Source organism: Cynoglossus semilaevis, chromosome 14, assembly GCF_000523025.1.
Source record: "Cynoglossus semilaevis isolate Cse_v1.0 chromosome 14, Cse_v1.0, whole genome shotgun sequence".
NCBI classification, from domain to species: Eukaryota; Metazoa; Chordata; class Actinopteri; order Pleuronectiformes; family Cynoglossidae; genus Cynoglossus; species Cynoglossus semilaevis.
In genome coordinates this window covers 15,577,080-15,597,828 of record NC_024320.1, presented here as the reverse complement: position 1 = coordinate 15,597,828, position 20,749 = coordinate 15,577,080, and the positions used below count along the sequence as shown (strand labels likewise).

At 42.1% G+C, this 20,749-nt stretch overlaps 2 protein-coding genes across 2 annotated transcripts in view; both read right to left on the bottom strand.

Moving 5' to 3' along the window:
- Positions 1 to 657: 657 nt before the first annotated feature.
- Positions 658 to 6,112, bottom strand: klhl41b (kelch-like family member 41b). The gene is made up of 6 exons (XM_008325306.3): positions 4,828 to 6,112; positions 4,168 to 4,325; positions 3,979 to 4,086; positions 2,169 to 2,354; positions 1,685 to 1,831; positions 658 to 1,592 (listed from the first exon to the last, which is right to left on the bottom strand). The coding sequence occupies exons 1-6, from the start codon at positions 5,935 to 5,937 to the stop codon at positions 1,481 to 1,483; spliced, it is 1,821 nt and encodes a 606-aa protein (XP_008323528.1). The 5' UTR covers positions 5,938 to 6,112; the 3' UTR covers positions 658 to 1,480.
- Positions 6,113 to 8,020: 1,908 nt separating this feature from the next.
- The window catches only part of LOC103389749 (collagen alpha-1(XXVIII) chain-like), a 24,025-nt gene continuing 11,296 nt past the window's right edge, over positions 8,021 to 20,749 (bottom strand). The window contains exons 12-36 of the mRNA XM_008325305.3: positions 20,275 to 20,343; positions 19,981 to 20,049; positions 19,826 to 19,894; positions 17,387 to 17,455; positions 16,447 to 16,515; positions 16,070 to 16,138; positions 15,904 to 15,972; positions 15,747 to 15,818; positions 15,602 to 15,670; positions 15,435 to 15,506; positions 15,255 to 15,323; positions 15,105 to 15,173; positions 14,794 to 14,862; positions 14,638 to 14,706; positions 14,482 to 14,550; positions 13,423 to 13,491; positions 13,277 to 13,345; positions 13,116 to 13,196; positions 12,925 to 12,960; positions 12,803 to 12,839; positions 12,051 to 12,608; positions 11,626 to 11,927; positions 10,509 to 10,785; positions 9,078 to 9,272; positions 8,021 to 8,867 (exon numbers count right to left, since the gene is read on the bottom strand). Coding sequence (XP_008323527.1) covers positions 8,860 to 8,867; positions 9,078 to 9,272; positions 10,509 to 10,785; positions 11,626 to 11,927; positions 12,051 to 12,608; positions 12,803 to 12,839; positions 12,925 to 12,960; positions 13,116 to 13,196; positions 13,277 to 13,345; positions 13,423 to 13,491; positions 14,482 to 14,550; positions 14,638 to 14,706; positions 14,794 to 14,862; positions 15,105 to 15,173; positions 15,255 to 15,323; positions 15,435 to 15,506; positions 15,602 to 15,670; positions 15,747 to 15,818; positions 15,904 to 15,972; positions 16,070 to 16,138; positions 16,447 to 16,515; positions 17,387 to 17,455; positions 19,826 to 19,894; positions 19,981 to 20,049; positions 20,275 to 20,343 — 2,673 coding nt within the window. The 3' untranslated portion in view covers positions 8,021 to 8,859. The remainder of the gene's footprint in view (positions 8,868 to 9,077; positions 9,273 to 10,508; positions 10,786 to 11,625; positions 11,928 to 12,050; positions 12,609 to 12,802; positions 12,840 to 12,924; positions 12,961 to 13,115; positions 13,197 to 13,276; positions 13,346 to 13,422; positions 13,492 to 14,481; positions 14,551 to 14,637; positions 14,707 to 14,793; positions 14,863 to 15,104; positions 15,174 to 15,254; positions 15,324 to 15,434; positions 15,507 to 15,601; positions 15,671 to 15,746; positions 15,819 to 15,903; positions 15,973 to 16,069; positions 16,139 to 16,446; positions 16,516 to 17,386; positions 17,456 to 19,825; positions 19,895 to 19,980; positions 20,050 to 20,274; positions 20,344 to 20,749) is intronic.

Below are 20,749 nucleotides of genomic sequence, written 5' to 3'. Positions count from 1 at the left end.
TTCATGCGTCAGGAAGATTCGTTTATTTTCTATATGTAGGACAAAAAATGAAGACTCCCCAAACCACAGGGTGATGGACAAGGTCTGCACCAAAAAGGGTTTATGTAGTTGTTTTTTTTGTTTTTTGTTTTGCTGCACAGGACAGTGAGGATACTGTCAGTGGTGGATTTGAGGTTAAGTCTGCTTGACTTGGGTCTGGAAGGTTTCAGGTTCGAGTCCACCATCTGCCAAGTTACCACTGAGGTGCTCTGAGCAAGGCACTGTCCCCACACACTGTCCGCTTTGGTGATGGGTTAAAGCAGAGGGTTGTGTGCTGTGTCACAATGACAAATAACTCACTTTCTTCTTAATTCAAACCAGTCCATGGGACAAACAAGGTTGACAGAGAAAATGTTGTGTTTATGTCACAGTGGTTTTTGTTGTCTGTAGTAGACTCAGCAGTAAAAGGGATTCAGGGTGTACAAACACCTAAAATCCAGCTGTAACTAAACAAATATAAAAACTTCACTTGATGTAATCCATGTCTCTAATCTGTGAGCCCAGCTGTACGGCGCCTTCACTGACCCTGACTTTATTGATAAATGGGATGTTGACTTAACAACATCCTACTTAGCTAAGTCAGGGTCAGTGTAAAAAGAATCTCAGGAGGGCTAGAAATGAAGGGAAGAGTCATTTTAATTCACATCAACATCAGCGACAACTTGTATTTCAAAAATGTTTATAGGCACATACAAAACCCTACAGTGGTCTTAGAAAGTCTACGAAAATGAAAATGAACAGATTCATGGACAGAACATTAGTTTGAAGTGTGACTACAGTCTGTGTGACTGTGGGTTCTTTTAGGACTGTCACTTTAAAGTTTAAAGTTTCAAAGTTGAAACATTGATTTAAAAGGCTTGGGGGAAAAAACCCCAAAGTTTATGGTTACAACCTACAGAGGGCACTCTAAGACCAGTCTAAGATTCAGTCTGTCTGCATCGACAAGTGCAACAACCAAGTGTCTAAAAAGTGGAACAGCTGGTGTTTAAGAGTTTTCCAGGACCTGGAATAACATGCGTTCTATTGTTGGGTCACTTTCTGACGATTGAATGCCTCTGTGGCTGCCATCTGGAGCCCAGCCTCAGCTGTTCTGACACACAACCCGAGCAGAAAACTCACTAAACTCGTGGAGTACAAATTTGTCCTATGACAGTGAAGCATCACTGTAGCGTTAGCCACCGAACAAGTTCTGAACTGCAGGGCGGGTTTTACTACATCTTAACACTGAATGTGGGGTGTGGTGCATGTGGACCATGCAGGATGGCATTTTGTTTAACCAAAAAAAATAATAATTTAATAATTTAAAAAATGTTAAGCCGCCGTCAAGTTTCTTTTTATTATAGGAGATCTTGGTTGTCAAACAAAAACAAGTTCATTTTGTAGATTAAAACTGTTCAGAGGTTTGGTGATGGTGGCATGTGGACTGGTTCTGGTTCTGTTTTCACAGTTTAGGCATCCTGGCAGCATTGAGACGTATGGAGACGCAGGAGGCTCCAGAAGCATAACGCATCTCCCTCAGCATCCCACTCCACTGCTTCTTATCCTCCTCGTACCTGAAGGAGGAGGAAGAGGAGTTGTCATCACATCTTTGGACCGGAGACAACAACAATAACAACAACGTTAAATCAAAGCTGATCAGACTTACTGCCAGACATCGGTGACCTCTGCTGGAGCCACCTCTTTGTTCTCCGCCTGGACCATGGCGAAGCCGCCCACTGCGAAGAGAGAACCACTGCTGCTCACCAGGTTCACTGAGCTCCTCTCCTGAGGGAAGTCTGTGAAGTTCTCCCACCTGAAGAGAAACAGTGTCAGGAATGAGGAATGGTCAGTGTGTGAGAAGTATCACTATGTCTTTTTAATGTTTAAAATGCAATACTCAGTTTGTTTTCTCTCCAAATGTTACTCATTCTTAGTATATTTTTATTAGCTATTAGCTTTATTAGCTAAGTTATTGGCTTTTATTAGCTATATATATATATTTTAACAAACATTTTGATTCTTCTGTGGATATTTGTTGTCTGAACAGACAGGATTTTAAACAATGCTTTAAAAAATCCTTTGTGGTTGTTGCTGAAAAATCAAGTCATTTGTTCATTAACCAACTAGAGAACTCAGAACAAACATCCTACTTGTTGGAGGTGAAGTTGTAGACCTCACAGCTGGCTGTCAGTCCTTCCTCGTTGACTCCACCCACCACCACAAGCTTTCCGTTGTGGACCACAGCTCCAAACATGGACCTGGGGGTCTTCATGGCGGCCATCTCCCTCCACTCCGACTGTTTGTGGTTGTAGGCGAACATCTTGTTCAGAGCTTTGCTGCACAGACAGAGAACCAGGAAATCAAGACATGATCATGTTTAGATCATTTGGATATTTAGGTGCTCCAGAAAAACAAAGTTTACAAGTTTGAAAAAGAAGTTTGGACAACTTCCCTGCGGTCAGGGGAGGCAGTGCTGTGCCTCACTTTTGACTGCGCGATCCAACACAAAATGGGTCCCATGACGCGTGCCCGTTTCTGTTCCTCAGCATATCGCCAATATTAACTTTACAATTTGTTCTACAGCCTCTCTACAGTCTGTGTAACGTCTTTATGTGTGAGAAAATAGTCCCTGTTGATCATACAAGAAAGTGCAGAGAAAAGTCAGCAGAGGAGGCAAACAGTACTCTGCCTCACCACAAGGGCTCATACGTTCTCAAAACTGGACTTCCGGTCCAAACAGAAGGTGATAAATGATGGAACACCAACACTGGAGCTAAAATGTTAGCTTCAAACTACGGGACAGAAAAGTCGTTCTTTTTAAATGTAGTGATACAAACGAAAAGACAGGCTGTGTGTCTGTCCTGAAAGAAACGGGCTTTTCTGCTTTCCTTGTCTTTTATTCTCATCGTGTGATAACGTCTGGACTAACTCGGGATACTGTGACCTGAAACATTTGCGAAGAAGCCTCAGCAGACATGAACGATCAGCCACACACATTCAGAGCCAGATTTCTTTACAAATTTTTGCAAATTCAAGGATCGATTTGACATTGGATGAACAGCGGAGACTAAACATTAGCGTCGACAGTGCTGAGGTGAAGGAAAACCGAGAGATACAGCCATGGACTTCATCTATCAGTAAAGGTAAGGCTAAAAAAGGATTTAAGTTTTTGTTTTTTAAAATTAAGATGGGTGAAAGTAGAAACAATTCAGGTGTTTGATAACTAAATGTTCTTTTCATTTTGATAGACAACCTTTGATTAAAGCAGCAGAATTTAAAGTATGAAGCGTTACCAGGTGATGCTGTTGGATGACTAGTGAAATGAGATGCTTATTTCCGTTCTTACAATTGTAAATCTGACTCCAGAGGAGTCAGTGCCTCACCAGCCATGAACCTCACCACACGTCACTGCAAGAAAGGTACCTCATTTATTTGAGGCCTGTTTTACTGCATGACTGGAACTATAAACAGTACCAGACACTGTGTGTACGGACACTACAAGGCACCTCACTGGCTGTGACTTTCCAGGGAAATTAGAACAGTCCTGGAGACTTTATTTACACACATGTAAGGAGCGCAGAATAGTACCAAGAACTAGTAATTAGTACCAAGAATAGGAGAAGTAGGATACATGTATGTAAGTGCCAGAAAATAGCTATAGTATTAGTGTATGTAGTTTTACTACAGTAGCTAGAAGTACAACTTACTCTAATACTTTATAATATTAGAAACTATGCATTTTCATTGCATGGAATTAATAATGCAGTTCTCAATGTGAGAGAGTCTCGAGTGACCCACCTGTGGGTTGTGGCCTACTTAGACCAGACCAGACCTCAGTGGCCCGCAGCTGTTTAGTCATTGTGTGTAAAATGTAGCCCAGCCTTGTGGTTTTGGCAGGTTGATGGACAACAGACAGCTGCACACAGACACACACACACACACACACACACAAACACTCACTTGTCGTCTGTCTTTCCTCCAATGCAGTACACCAGACCTTTGTGTGAAACCACACAGTGGCCGTGGATCTTCAGCGGCAGCTTTTTGGTCTCAGTCCACCTCAATTTCCTTAAAGCACAAACATTCGGAGGCTAATTTTAGCTCCTTGTATACATATGTATAGACAACCATGTTTTCAGGAACACTGACTCGGTGTCGAAGCTCATGACAGAATCCAGAGACTCGTTGCTCTGCAGGTCTTTTCCAGCCACTGCAAACAGCTGGTTGTCACTCTCTCCGATGCTGAACAAACACCTGGGTGAAGGCATGGGAGGAAGAGCCACCCAGTCTGAGCTCAGAGGATCCAGCTGTGGAGCAGAGTGGAGAGGAAACGAGTGTTTTATTGGACACAAATGGTATCAGTCAGTATGTTAGTAAAACACTGCGAGACTAGACTAGACTTCTGTTGTCACTCTGATCGCCCTTAGTTTAATTGTTGTTTGTTTTTTAAATGTATATTTCAGGTAGACCTGTTAAGTTAACTGTTGCACTCCTCTGTTAGCTAACCTTTGAACTTCATACATTGTCTTCATACACTTTCTTTCAATGTTGTTCCATTTTTTTTGGAAACTGTAGCTGGTCAGCTGGTTAGGATTTTCACCTGACACAGATTTTAGTTCATCATAATCCATTTTAGATTTGAATCCACCCTGTATCAGGATGGATTAAGCACAGAGATGCATTTATTCAGTCAAAAGTTGTGTAAGGCTTATTAAGATTTAAGACAAATTCAGTACAACATTCATTTTGTGCTGGTTCAGTAAAAGAAATCCAGTTGTTTTTTTTGAGCATCTGAACATTTGTTCCTACCAAGTAGACGTAGCACTGCAGAGGAACATCCTTGTTCTCCTCGTCCACGAACAGTCCTCCGATGATGTAGAGCTGGTTCTTCTGAGACACCACACTGACGTGGTTGCGTGGCACCTGCTCCGACATCGCAGCCAGGAAGCACTCGTTCTCATTGACATCGTAGGCTACGCTCGCCGTGTCGTTGATCATGAGGATGAAGTCACGCACATACATGCCAAATCTGCGGTTATCATTCAGGTACCCAGGGAAGGGGCTCTCCTCCTCCTCTTCCTCATCTCCTTCCTTATCGGCCCCTTCCTTCTTTTGTGGTGTTTCTGGAAGTTTCCCCTTGAAGGCATCGCTGATCTCCTGAATGGTCTTCTGAAGCTCTGGGTCAGCTCTGATGATGTCATCAGACTCCACACGCTCTTTGAAATATTTCTCTGGCATCAGACGGAAGCGGATGCAGTTGAATGCATCCTTCAAGATCTTCACACGCTTGTCCTTGTCATAACGCACCCAAGACATGACGGCCTCAAACACCAACTCCTCCTTCTCCACGTTCAGGGAGTCTCCCCCGATGATGGCGAACAGTTCATGTGGAGCGAGTCTGAGGAACTCCTCGTCTTTGTAGAGGGCTCCGAATCGGTCTGCGATGTAGTTGCGAGCGGCCACGGCCAGTCTGGGACAACTGATGACCAGGCCCATCCTGAAGATGGCCATGCAATTGTTCTGGGACAGCTTCTTCAGGAGGTAGTTGACACAAACGGTGAAGACGGAGGGGATCTGGAATCGATTGGCAACAGCAATGATGTCCTGAACGTTGTCATCAGTGAGGTCGATCTCCGCTGAGTACAGGTACTGGATGATGAGCTCCAGGATGCTGGGGTTGACGTCATCCAGCACCACCTCCTGTGTGTTCTCCACTTCCTTGCCATCCTCTGTGAAGAAGATCTCCCTGAAGTAGGGGCTGCAGGCAGCCATGATCAACCTATGACAGGGGAAGCTGCGATCCCCCACCTTCAGGTTACAGTCCACAAACTTGTTCTCTTTGAGCAGCTCCTTCAGACCATCCTGGAGCAGGGTGCTCTGAAACAGGCGCAGCTCCTCCTTCATGGCGCTGGGGTCCATGGTTAGTCCGGATGGCGATAAGGAGGTCCAAGGAGAGAGGAATGAGGCGACGGGCCACAGGTCCTTCTGGCAGTAGGTCCTGGCTGGAAAAGGCAGAGCAGAGAAAAGGTTTCCTGAATGAAGACCCTGCAATTTAATCCCGACTAGCTCTAAATATAGCTCCCTCTGCTGCCCCCTCCCCACCTCCTCTCCAGTGGAATCTGACTGGACCAACAGCTGCTGTCACAGACTGAAAGAAGCAACTGCTGAGGATCCAGCAGCATGATTCAGCTCCACAGTGTCATGTGACAGTGGCAGTAGCAGCAGGGACAATGCTGTCAGAGGCCTTTAATAGGTCAGTGCCAAGCTGAACCCAGGACAGGGTTTAGACCAGAGTCCATCAGTGAGACAGTGGTTCACAGATAGTGTAGCAGTTGCCTTACAAGCAGCGGGCAGAGAGTCCTGGGTTTGATTCCCAGAGGAATCACCATACCCCTCCCTGTGGCAGCCTGTGAGTTGGAACTGAGAACTAAATACCGCCCCTATTATTACTTTTATGATTATTATAATTATAATAATAATTATTATTATCATTATCGTACTGTCAGTGATCCAGCAGGTCTCTTCTCTCATTTAATTCTAACATATCTTTAGAGTTTTATTCATTGTTCAAATCTGAACAATGTACAAATAGTACAACTAGTCAAACCTCATCACACTTCAGAATAAGATTAATGTATCTCATCTCTAATATATTCTATATGTGCTATATATTATGACAATTAAAACAGTCGTATCTTCACATTTACTTAAATATATAATTCTATTCTTTTCTAGTCTACTTGGATGTATAGACTTCAGAGAAGCCTCACCCCTAATATAGGATCCAGGATTTCAAGTTTAGCAGCTGCTTGTAAAACAGGTGGCACACACACACACACACACACACACACACACACTGAGGAGTTTGGTCTCTGCTTTTCTCTTTTTTTACACATTACATTCATTTTGTTATAGATTTTCAGTGCCTTTTTGTCTTTTGAATGTTCACAGCTGAAGACTGGTAAATACTAATTTGGTGGTGGTTGCATTTTTAGTAATTCCATAGTATATGTTTTCTTAATTTTAACCACAAAGATGGACATAGCTAAGTATTTTAAGACAAGACGAGTGTATTTTTATTCATTTTTGAGAAACTTTTATTTTGGAACACACACATGCACATATAACACAAAGACCAGCTAACTGGACACACACATTCACACGGTCTGAGGCCTCAACAGACAGAGGAGACATCTCAGCTGGGACACAAACATTAGGGAGAGTCTGTCACTTCAAGATCAAACATTAAAATCCAATTAGTGAGTAAACTGAAGAGTTGAACCTTAACACTGGTGTCATGGAGTCAAACTGCAGTTTTACAGCTGTGTGTGTGTGTGTGTGTGTGTAAAGTTATCTAAGTGAGGTGAGTGGGCTGTGGGCAGAGCCTAAAGATAGAGCAGAAGACTCCACTGTTCCAGGATAGTCCATGACGTCACTCAGACTGAGACGCAGGATGAGTTTAAAGGACTTCCAGTTCTGACCACCAGCAGAAATAAATAAGACCATGACTAAATGATCGCAGCAACATCGACAAATGTATTTATTCACTACAGTCCACTCCACGGTCTGACTCACACAGAGAGACTTTTCTTTTGTATTATTTACAGGAGAAGTTCATCTGATCGGTTTTCAGCCCCAGTTACAGTCAGATACAGCAGGTCATAATTCACTCGATGATCATTTTACTGATTTTCAGCAGTTTTGTCTGTGTCACAGCTGTACTGGAATGGCAGTAGCTAAATTTGGCCCAATCTTCTATTAATAGCCAAACAATAAAGATTAAAACTTTAGAATTTCTGACAAACAGAAATGAGTTATTTATTTTCAAAGATTTATTGAACATGTATTTGCTTTAGTATAATTAGTTATATGTTGTTATATATATATGTATATATAAATATATATATATATATTAAGCTTATAATTTCTATAACACCAGGAAGAAAGTGATATGAATTACTTCCTTGGTTAAAAAAAAAACCCAGAAGACTTTTTAGTTTGGATCTGGTTTATTAAAAAAATGTTTGACATCAAATTACAAAAAGAAAACAGTTATGGTCAGTAAAGCTGGGGAACATGATTCCTGATCAACACGGACGAGGCTCATTCAGTTCACACGGTGTGTGACTCAGCAGAGAGCGGCGTTGTTTACAGGTGTGTCTGTTTCAAACAGAGGAAGTCATCATTTTATCTTTTATTCCAATACATTTAAAACACATTCAAACCAACAACAACGACTCTCCATTATTATATAATTATTATTTTGCATAATAATCATAACAGCAATAATAATTACGGATAGTTTTGTGTTCTAAATTATTGACCCCTGCCTGTGATACCTGATGAAAATGTCTGCTAAACACAGTCTCACCCCAAAGGTCTGTAGAGAAAATGGACACAATACTGCCTCCTGTGGCCATTTAAGGTCTTGTGGGTAAACCCACAGCCGTGAAGCAGTTTATAATTGATGCCTGTTGTAGCTTTAAAACCTCAGTAAAATTTGAATCTACAGCTTGTTTTTTATTTACACACAGGAGCTGTTTGGGTCAAGGTACATTAATATAATTAAAAGGAAAGAGTTTTCCTGAGAAGATGTGATTGATCCTTTCTCCTGTAGGTGACATGACGTTATAAAACACACACACACGCAACAGAGGCATCTATAAAACACAAGTGAGACCATGTCTCTGGTCCTCGGAGAGAATCAGTGAACATGTAGCAGAGATGTTGAACAGGAGTGATGGAAACCTCAATATAACCCTGTGTATTTGCCCTGTGTTAGCTGCCCTGCCCCTCTTTGGTGTATCTACAGTAACAGCAGTGGGTGGCAGATGCTTTCTCTCAGCCTCCTGGTGGGGAAAAAAAAAAGATGGAGAAGATTCAGAATCAACCTGATTGGATGTACATGGTCTGATCACAGCTGAAGGAATGACTTGGTTTTGTCCCATATTATCAATAAAACCCTCCAAGTAACCAGCGTCACACTAGTATAGATAAATATAGCTATGGTAATATATAGTATTTTTATAGTAATGTTATACAACTGTGTCATGACGTACCTGTGGTTCTGGGAATCACACACATTCTCTTGCACTCTTCCTCTGTATCGAATCGGTTCTTGTTCCCATTGCAGCCTCCGTACCAGAACTGAGCACATGCGTTGGCTTGCTTGTCATAGTACCAGCGGATGTTATAGTCACGACATGTTCCCTGGTCCAGGACCAGACCACAGCGAGGGTCTAATGGAGCAGTTTCTGCAGGATATAAAACAACACTTTAAAATGTTCTTCCAGTCCAGACAAACCCTGGAACTATTTATGGTACATTGACCGGTTTTAAGTTAATGTGGTCAAAGGTTTTTTTAAAATATATTTTCCATCTATATTTATTCTTCTTGGCTGATTTGACAGTGTATTCTCTCCAGTTTTGACTTTTCTGTACTGTTGAACGGCTTTTTTGGTACGTTCTGTTTAAGCATTTAGCTAACTTTTAGTTTCATAACTCTTCCTCTTGTTATCAGAGTCGTGCGGCATAAATGTTTTGTAGACATTTTTCCAAAATAGAGTGGAAATATGACTTAATGACGTTACCAATAAAACTAAATAAAAATCATTTGTTCTGCACAAAATAAATGTCTTTAGATGAAACTTACTTTGCATGAAACTTTCTTTAACTGTGAAAGTGACAGTGGGATCCCAATAATGATACGGGATATTTTTAAATGATCAAATCTTGGCCCTCTTTAAGAAAAGATTTGGACACTGCTGATGTAGACACTTCTATATTTTGTCCAAACCATGCCTGTTCCTTCAGGAAGGAGCAGGTGCTAAAAAAAATGTGTCAAAAATAATTGGCCTTCCTGCTTCTCACCTACATGACCTCATTATCGAGGCAGTCAATCAGAGAGTAGTGTTAGCCCTGGAGACAGATGATCAACACTTCACTACTGCACAACTGCTGCTGCTGCTGCTGCTGCTGCTGCTCTAACACTTCTCCTACTGTAACTGACGTTTAAACACACACTAGACTAGAACAAGGTTTGCTAAAGCTGAATGTAAAAATGTCCAACCAGGGCTCTGCGGCTCACACGACTGCCTTGTCACGTAGGACATGTTTAAGACAGCTCAAAAGTACTGCAATTTATTTGAAAGAAAAATAGCTCAATCATAATCAGTCATGAATTAAAATTTTAGTTTAATAAAATACGCAAAAATCTAATTTTCTGCAATAAATAGATAAGATAATAAGAGAGAATATTGTTAAAAAACAAAAAATTGATCCACAAGATCGGGTTTTTTAAGAGCATTAAAAAGCTAGAAGTTAGCCAAACTGCTAATTATTGTCCAGATTTAGCCATGAAACATCTGGTCAAATGAGGTCGTTGTTACTGTCACATAGCACGGTGACCCTGGGGGACAGACCGAGGGTCTGCCCAGTACTGGTACTGTTCTTAATGTAACATGAGTTAGCATTGCTACCGTTAGCCTCACCTTTTGGCAGAGCTGGCTTTGGAGGAGGGACGTATGTCACCGATACACCTGAAGATGAGATTGTCACATTTGTAGAAGAAGAAGTTGAAGATGAAGAGGATGAGGAAGACGATGACGATGACGAGGAGGAACCTCCGCTGCTGGAGGTCTCCTCTCTAGAAGGAACGGGTCTGAGGTCTGTTTCACGGTTAAATGTGTCTCCACGCTCAGTCTTCCAGACTGTTTCAGTGACAACTTGCTGTCCTCCTCCTCCTCCTCCTCTTCCTCCTCCTCCAACCTGATGAAGATAAACCAGACAAAGTCAGTTAGACGCTGTTAAATTACATGTGTGCACTTTGATGGTCCGGGGTGGAACATCTAAAACCCTGTTAGCTTCTCATGTCTTTTTACTGCAGGTCAAACAACCAGTGACACCTACACCAGGTACATGAGTCCAGCTCAGGGTTAGTTTTACTGAAGGAATTCTTAACTGCTGTGGTAAAAGCAGCAAAACAATCTCTTCTCTTATTAAAAAATGTGAAATGAAAGATCCCTCAGCTGAATTTTCATATTTCAGATTAAAGCATTTATTGACTCTGGTTAGAGTTTTAGATCTTCTACATGAGACAATGGTGTCTTTGTAACAAAAAGACTAGAATTAGGGAATGGGCCTTTTTCAGCTGATTAGGAAAAGAGGGGGAGGAGAGTAATCAATGACACCTGGAAGGAGAAAAGGGTCAGAAATCAGTTGGTTTTCCTTGATCAGTTTGGGTTCCGTGACAGTTCCTTCTGTGTTGGATTATTGATCAGTTGATAAGGAGCAGGTAAATTATTTTTTTTACCAAACTTTAGAATTAAAATCAAAAAAAGAAATGTGACATTTATAACTGTAATATGTCATTTCACCATTGATCCTCGTGACAATTACATCAGGTTTGGTCAATGCAGTCTGCAGACATTTTTGAAAAGTAAATGAAAAGGGTTTTTTTTAATGTGGAACAAAATCTTATCCTGAATCCTGTGAAGTTTTAAGAACTTTGTCCTTCAGCTGAAGCTGTTTGTTGTGATAGCCTTTACTGCAGTCTGAATTCTCACCAGTAGATGTCACTAATTCTCAGACCCTCTAACTCAACTGTACCTGTACTGTACTGGATCCTTTACTGCCGTGCTGTGTTTTCTCCACTTGGACTCCAACATTGTAAGTGCTGCTACTGCTGCTGCTGCTGCCTCCTCCAGTGGGGGCGCCACCCTTCTGTCGACCATTCAGAGTTTCCTGTTCTGTCACAGGTCGATATCCATATCCACCGATGGCGTAGTTTCCGTTGATGCCGTTCCTGAAGCCGTTGTTTCCGTAGCCATTGTAGCCGTTGGCGATTCTGTTGTAGATCAGTGCTCCGTTCTCGTCTTCACAGAACTGGCTGACGAGTTTGGATTCCAGAGCTGGGACAAAGATCAAACAAGAAGACATCAGAGATGTAGATGTTGTAATGTAAGGGGTCACAACCGTCCCACCCCAGGTGGCCCTCAGTCAGCAGTCGGCTGCTTTTCAGACCGTTAACTGACCTGGCAGAGTGTTGAAGTCATCGATCAGGAACATGTGCTCTGTATCTGGGTCAGAAGCAATCAAGTTCAGTTCTCTCAGGAACTCGGCCTGCGTTGGGTCTGTGGTATTAACTATTCCAAGAGCAAACATCTCAATGTTGGCTGCATGTGCTTCCCGTACAGCAATGTCCAGTTTGACAGGCTCTCGTTTGTCCGTCTGTCCGTCTGTAATCACGATGGCCACTTTACTCACTCCAGTTCGTGAACTGTAGAACGCCTCCTGTGTGGCTTTACGAATGGCTGTTCCAGTGTAGGTTCCTTCTCCCATGTATGGGATGTTCCTGATGGCCTGTTTGATGTCCTGCTTTGTAGAATAGCGGGCCAAGTTGAAGACCAGCTTTACCTCCAGGCTGTACAGCACCAGGCCGATCCTGGTGGCATTGCGTCCCACCGTGACCCGGTCCACCAGGGCGTTCACAAAGTCCTTGATGATCTCAAAGTTCTCCGGGCCAACACTCTCTGAGCTGTCGATGACGAACACCAGCTCCATGGGCCTCTCCTTACACTTGATCCCACATCCTGGAATCATATAGCACGAAAGCATGAGCTCATGACGGTGGTGTCACTTTGAGGAGGTTTGGCCCGAGGAATCTGATCTAATCATCTACAGATAAGATCTGACAGCAGCTGGGCCTGGGAACTGAACCATCTACTGTTACACCGTCAATACAGAGAACAGATATTAATATTTCAAGGACCATCAAATACCTTACCACAGATCTCTTTGATCAGCCGTATGATGTCCTCTCTCTGAGACAAAAGGACACAAGACATGAGATGGCTGAAACAGGAAATGGACAATGAAACTGAAGCTAAAGATCTTGGTCAAACTCACAGTCAGACCTGCTTCACCTTTTACTCCAATTCGGCCCTGAAATGAAAAATGTTGCAAAGTTGACAAAGAGTAACAAAGAGAACTTACTAGAACGTCCTCAGAGGACTGTCAGATAAGCACTGCGAGCCAGAATTACTACTTCCTCAAAAAATGCTTCCTGGTACAATCCATTATAGTCAAACAACACTCACAGGTTGGCCTGGAGTTCCAGGATCTCCCAAGTCTCCTTTGATTCCCTTCAGTCCTCTCTCTCCTGCTGCACCACGGTCGCCCTGTCAATCAAATGACCGTGTGTTTGTTGGTGATGATGAATTCACAAGAACAACTAGGCATTCATTGGTCAAGAACTAACCTTGGCTCCAGGAAAACCTTCTCCAGGTAGACCTCTTGGTCCTGTCACACCCTGGGAACCCTGTTCACCCTGAAACACCATGAGAACATACACGTTGTCATGTTCTGACCAGCAGGCTCTCAGCATTACAGAATAATTCTACCTACCTTTGGTCCTTGTACTCCCTGTCCTTGTGGTCCTGCTGGTCCTGGGGAGCCAGGTCTTCCAGGGTTACCCTGAAACACATGTCCGGTTTGATTAGGGACATGTTTTTATTCTACATCCAAACACAGAGGCTACCTGTTAATTTAATAATCATTTAATGTAAAGAAAAACATTTTCCCCCTGATCTAGGTATTTGTTTTTACTTTTGGTAATTTTGTTCCCACCCTTCAGTTTCTTACATGACGTGAATTCTGGTGTTAACACATTAACGTTGACAGTTTTTGTGTCTCTTCCATTTTTGACCAGGTTTTTTAATTTTTTGTATTTTTTGAGTAGATTTATATATTACATGTCTAATATTCAACTTTTATCTAAAAAACTTAAATTTACTGACATTAACCAATAGAAGCAGTACCATAAATCTGAGTATGAATACTTTGAAATATTTCAGGACAGGACAATTTTGAACATGTGTTATTTTCCTGGTTAAAGCCAGGTTATCTAATAAGGCTGTGATCAAACCAGTTTTAGAATAATGCGTCATAACTTCTGACTCAACCATTTTCTCACATATTTTTTTCTTGTGCATTAGACATGTTTAATTTGATCCTGGTTCCTCTGCTGCTGAGCCAGGTCTCTGGCGTCAGTCGTGTTCAGACACTGCTCTGCATCCTGTAGAGACTCTGAGGGTGAGAACTGACGACGTGACGGCTGAGAGTTCCCTCAGTCGGGTCTGTTGGACCAAGTACTTCATCAGATTTATGTCAGTGACACAAACTGGACCGCAGCAGAGGACCTGCAGGTATCTGAGTATACACCCGTGCTCGGTGTTCTATGGAATATTTCTCAACGAACACACAGTTCGAAACTATTCTTGTTTTTTTTTTTTTTAGATCTATCCTCTTTTTTTAGCGGCTCACAGCTGCTGTGGCTTTTAGCTAATTTGAAACAAGCTTTTGGACTTATTAACTTTTGGAGTTGTGCTATTTTATTGATGACTGTGTGTCACCATTTGATAAAATTGACTCCTCACGTGAGGCATCAATGAACTCAAAACGTACCAAAGGTCCCTGTAGACCTTCTCCTGGAGGTCCTGGTAAACCTGGTAACCCTCGAAATCCAATATCGCCCTAAAACAGAAAAAGAATCAACAGTGTTTATAAGGGAATAGAAAAACACAATGTGTTATGTTTCCACCCAACACAAGTTCTTCTCACCTTTGGTCCAGGAAGGCCAACTCCTTCTGGACCAGATTCTCCTGTAAGTCCAGGTGGGCCAGGAGGTCCCTGAAAAAAAAGAAGTCAGGGTTGATAAGAAAATATGTGAAGTATCATTTGAATTAATAAACGTTAGTCAGTGAACAGGTTCCTCACTGTGGGTCCAGGATATCCATCTCCTTTGGGACCAAAAGGACCTGCTGGTCCTGGATCTCCTCTGTCTCCCTTTGATGCACAGAAACAACAACATCAAACATTTTCTAAGCTGAATTGTAGCCAATGTTCAAAAAGGTTTCCATAATTCAAGGTTGATTTCACTCTTCTATGATTATAATACCTAACTTCATATTGATCTGCTATCTCTTGGGATTATTTGGACCATTTAATTAAATGCTAACTTTCTTTATCTCTTATCTTTACGAACAGAACAGACTATCTAAACATATATACATCTTTTTTCAGAGCACCTTTGGTCCAGGAAGTCCGTAGCCTGTTTCTCCAATAGGACCGGGAGGACCGTTTGGACCAAGATCACCCTGGAACACAGGTCAGATTCATCAGAACCACATACAGAATCCAGATGTGATAGAATTAGATAAAGGTAGAGAAAAAGTGACCTTTGGTCCAGCAATGAATCGTCCTGGTGGACCAGGAGGACCAGACCTGCCCTGAGCTCCTGGTTCTCCCTGTGGATGATCAAAGTACAATTTCAAGAACTGCTTCTCCATGAAAGACTAGAAACTAATAGTTATTTTGAAAAAAAAAAAAAATGGATCCAGGTATAAACAGCTTCCTACTTTTGGACCTGAGGGTCCTGGAATTCCAGGTGGACCAGTCAAGCCTCTGATTCCTCTCTGTCCTTGGTCTCCCTGAACATGAGAGCATTATATTTTTGTAATGAGTAAAAAAAAACATTAATATACGACAGTAAGACAATCCTTAAAACAACCATCAGACTTTTTACCTTTTCACCTTGAATTCCAGTTCCAGGTGCTCCCTCCAGACCTCTCAGACCTGTAGCTCCAGGTTCACCCTGAAATAACAAAATAATAATAATAATAATGTGTATTTATACTGGTTTTATATGAAAACACACAGCAATAAAGTACCTTTTGTCCAGGGGCCCCGTCCTCTCCTGGCAGTCCTGGTAATCCTGCTGTTCCTTGTGATCCTGGTTCACCCTGAGAACAGATTCAAGGATTACATGACAACATTGTCAACTTTTGACATCAAACAATGCTTTCAATAAGGATCTCATTGACAGACCTTAGCTCCGGGGTCTCCAGCCCCTCGCTCACCTGGGGCCCCCACCTCCCCTGGCAAACCTTGGTCTCCCTGGACAAAACATGAAAATGTTCACAGGAAGCAGTGGACAGTAGTTAATGTGTCCTGTCAAATGCAGTACACGATCAATATCGATCTGATAACCTACTTTTAGTCCAGGGGCGCCCTCTCCTGGTAGACCTCTGCCCCCTGGTGGACCCCTTGGTCCTTCCATGCCCTGCAGAAAGAGTAAAAATCTTATTTATGACCTGATTTTTTAACCATAATTTGATATAAAGAGAAGTAAAAAGGACAAAATAAAAATACAATTATCCATTAAATAGCTCAATATTGGCCAAAGTAGTCACAGGTAGTGTTCAATGCTAGTCAAATGGTTAAAGGTTAGCTCTAAAAGCTAAAAAAGTAAATGACAGTAGTATGTACTGTTAGCTCAGAAAGGCTAAAAGCTAAACAACACTAGTTACAGCAGCGATTAATGGTCATTTTGCAGCATTTTATTAAAAGTGCCATGAACCCAGACGTCACCTTCTCCCCCTGGATGCCTGCTCCTGGAGGTCCGTGTGGACCTGGAAAACCTGGAGGTCCGAAATCCCCCTGTAAAGATTAAGTTGTGGAATAAATGTTAATGAGAGTGAGGGGTGCTGCTGTAAATGTTGACTAAATTCACACATCGCTGTGATATATTACTGCGGCATGTGAAAAGGAGCCGGCGTTCTGTCTGTGCCAACAACATCCTGTTCTTTCACCTCGCTAATGAAAATGTGTGTTTTTATGGCTGCGCTGCAGGAGAACGTTCAGGCAGTAAAATCTTTATACTCGCACATAACTCACTCTCTCTGCTTTATATTCAATGTTTGCAAGTGACACTGTTGTTACCCCTGCATTCTGATCATATACAGGAAACAGTGCATGTAGGCAATATTATATAAAAAGCAGTCTTCATGTCTTCAGGAAAGTCCAGCCGTCCAGCAGCGGCTGTGTCCACATGAGCCAAAACCACTGATTTTGTCTCATTGAATAGACACGTTTCAGGTCTCTGTCTCCAATATCCCAGGTAAAGTAATACAGTCGACAATAATATCCATCCTCTCTGATTACATTTAGAGGACGAGGATCAGTTAGGGGTGCCTCCAGTCGAGCCTGTTACTAAGTTACTGTGGTGGAGTTCAGATTCATCCATCCTTTTTAAAAATATTACTATGAGACGCAGCGCTCTCAAAAACAACAATAAAAACATATTCACGGCGTTACTTTGTTCCTCTGTGCAGGGCATCTGGTTTGGTGAACAGCAGAACATTGTTTTCTAACACAGACAAGGTGGAATTTAGTCAAGTGAATCCCAAACAACTCTCATCCCTGCTAACAAGATTTGAAGCCAGAGCAGACCTTGTTTTTAATGTTAAGATCTGTGTATATTTATCTTGTGTGTCTTTGACAGAAAGTCTGGGGGAAAAAACTCCTTTACCTTGTCCCCTTTGAGTCCGATCCCTGTTTGTCCTCTGGGACCACGTGGTCCGTCCAAACCTCGCTCTCCCTAGGGGAAATACAAAGTAGAAAGACAAGGATTATCCAACTTCTTCTGGAGTCATCACCAGCAGAGTTCAGTGTATAACACACGCTGGACATCTGGACACTTGGTCAGTCCATGACACTGTCACATGTAGAGGAAAACAACCATTTACACTGGCACTGAAACCTCTGGGTAATTAAAGGCGTCCTACTGACCCAAACCTGAATGACTCTGGACTGTTAGAAGACCATCGAATAGTTTTACCCTGACTCTGTAGATCGTTTGAACTAATGTTAGATCTGTCACCATAGACAAGTAGTGAAAGGATCAAAGTATTTACTATCTTGGGCTGAGAGCCTCTGGTTGATGCTCCTTTTATACCAAGCATAAAATCTAAATCTGTAACAATTTCATCTGGTGACTAATGAATCTGCTGAATGCTACTTTAAAAAAATAATTTAGACTAATCAGTGACAAGACTTAATAAATATAATAATATAATTAAACAGTATTTATATTTATAATAAATAATAGAATACAGTGGCATCAGTTCAGTTTGGGTTCTACCCCTGATGTGGTTCTGCCTGGTCTCCTGAGGTCACTGCAGAACCACAGAGACAAACTGTCAGAGTCTGTCAGAGTGGTTTCAGCAGCAAAGTGCTGAATCTGCACGTCAGCCTTAAAAAAAGGCCACATTTAGTCTCATCACTCTGGGATCCTGTTCCTGAGACAGCGGCTAATGATGTGGAAAAACCAGACCCATGTTGCTGCTGCTGCTGCTGCTGCTGCTGCTGCTGCTGCTGCTGCTGCTGTGAATGTGGAACCTGTTCACACATGTTGTGTGGATGAGAGGTGTTGTGTGTGTGTGCGAGGTAGAGAGCACGCCATCTGTGATGCTGCGCTGTTATAAAGGAAAACGTTACCTCAGGGCAGATGAAGTGAGATGTTTCCATTCTCCACATGACAAAGTGGATAAAAGCCTGCAGCTAAAGGACTGAACCTAAATGATATTTAATGTGCCGTCTGATTAAAAACCACACAGTTAGAACAAAGTTCTTCAAACATTTTCTTTGTCTCTTTCTCTGCCTCTGTCAAAACATTTCATAAACACAAACTGTTCTCAGACTCATTGGAGGTTATTTTTTTAAAGATTTTTTTAGGGCTTTGATTATTATACATTTGTACATTTCAAGTTTTTTCACAGTGTATGCTTAGGTTCAACTAACTTCTCTATTTTGAAGTCATTTCTTTAGGTCCATTTAATCATCAAAAATGGAATTTTGCCACATGTTTAAACTAAAACGTATATTGACAACAACTTTACATGTGGTTTTTTATTCCTTTTAATTTGACCTGGTAGTTTCACAGAGGCAGCAGTGGAGTTAAACCATCTGTGGGATGTCAAACCGCACTTCTTCTCTGCGGAGTTCTGTATGTAATTTATCTGTCATTGTGTGATTGTTGTTTCTAATCTTTTAGCGGATTACAAACATTCTGAAATATGCACTTCTGTAAAAACATTCATCCTGTCGTGGAAACTTTAGTCATCAGTGGAAAACACTTCACTTGTGTGGGCCTGCGTGTGTGTGTTTTAATCCTGAACTTTTCCTCTCGTCTGGGAATTTTTTTTTTTTTTTTTTTTTATTTCTTCTTGTCCTATCTTCCCGTGCCAGTGATGTCATGCTATAATGAAATGTCAAGTGTGTCTTCAGCTGATATTTCTTAACCTGAACTTCACAGAATCACCTGGTGCTGGCAGACAAGTTATGACTTGACTTCAGAATTATTTTCTTCTAAGTCCACTTTTTTCCCTCTGTCCTCCTCAGGTCGTTTACTTCCTGTCCTTCTGAGTGAATCTCCTTGCTTTCACCTCCTTGACTGTTTTCTCAGTGTATGTGCACCTTTGTCTTCCCTTCTTCAGCCCAGTTTGTCATTTAAGGAGCTAGTTTAAGGTTCCATAGTTAGCACGGTTAGCTTGTCGGCCTCGGAAGCGGAGAGTTCTGGGTTCGATTTCCAGGGGAACCACATGCTTGATAATGTTAATCCTCCCCTGTAAGTCGCTTTGGATAAAAGTGTCTGCTAAATGTAAATGCAAAATGTCATTTACTTTTTAATTTTATTAAATTTAATACGATATGTTTAGGACCAAGTCTTAGCCAGGAGATCTTTTATCTTAGCCTGTGATCCCCTCGCCCTTGTGTTTGACCCACGGCTGTCTGCCTTCTGAAAATGTACAAGTGATGTGAAGAGTTAGGTTCCTCTGTTCCATACAGTCCAGTCCGGTGCTCAACTATAATCACTGCAGTCTCTGTAGGCCTTCTGGACTCTTTAGAATGACCAATGACCACAATAGATTTTCTATAGTTTGTTAAACCTTTGGCTCTCTGGACTGACCTTTGGTCCAGGCAGACCTTCTCCTGTTGGTCCCCTCTCTCCTTGGACTCCCTGTGGTCCTTGAGGTCCCTGATTAGAAACAGAGCAGACCAAAAAAAATGATGTGTCCAGCTTCTCCAGTGTGTATTGTCTACATTGCGTGGCACTGTCCTCACCAGTGGTCCAGGTTCACCATGTCCAGGAGGACCAGGAGGCCCCTGATGTCCCTGGAACCCAACATCACCCTGTAGGAATGTGAGAGAGTTTAAGTTTGTGCTGGAGACGGAGGATATTAGATTAGGTCATGGTTTACTGTGAAGAGACACTGAAGTGTGAAAAGTGAAGTTGTCAGCAGAAATGCAGACCCTGCTGCTTTTTTAAAATAAATCCACTGGTAAACAACTGAGTTAGTACCATCGGTTACATGAAACTCAAAGGACCTAAAAAACTAAAAACAAACCAAACTGCACCTTTGGTCCTGGAAGGCCGATTCCTGTTTCTCCTTGGATTCCAGGTGGCCCTGGAAGTCCCCTTTCTCCCTGTTGGAGACACAAAGGGACAATCATGCACGGAGAACCACAAGCAGTACCAAACACTTTGGTACTTCCGGATTTGGATTCTGATGTTTGGCTAATTCGATGTCCAGAATGTCCCTGGTTGTAATTCCTCTGACGTTCACCTGGTTTTAGGAGGAATGTTCAGGTGTATAATGCACGGTTCCGTCTGTCACTCAGGATTTTATTACCGAAGATCGCAATTATTCTACGAGAGGCTGTAAATCTGTCATGGTGAACAGCAGTGGGTCGTTTCAGAAGGCGGCAGAGAAAATATTGTCTGTGCATACCGACATCTTTTTTTTTTTTTTTTTTAAACAACACCTCATTACCTGGCACTTTCAGACAGGTCTGGACAAGGTTTAGGAGCAGACATTAGTCTGCAGTTGTG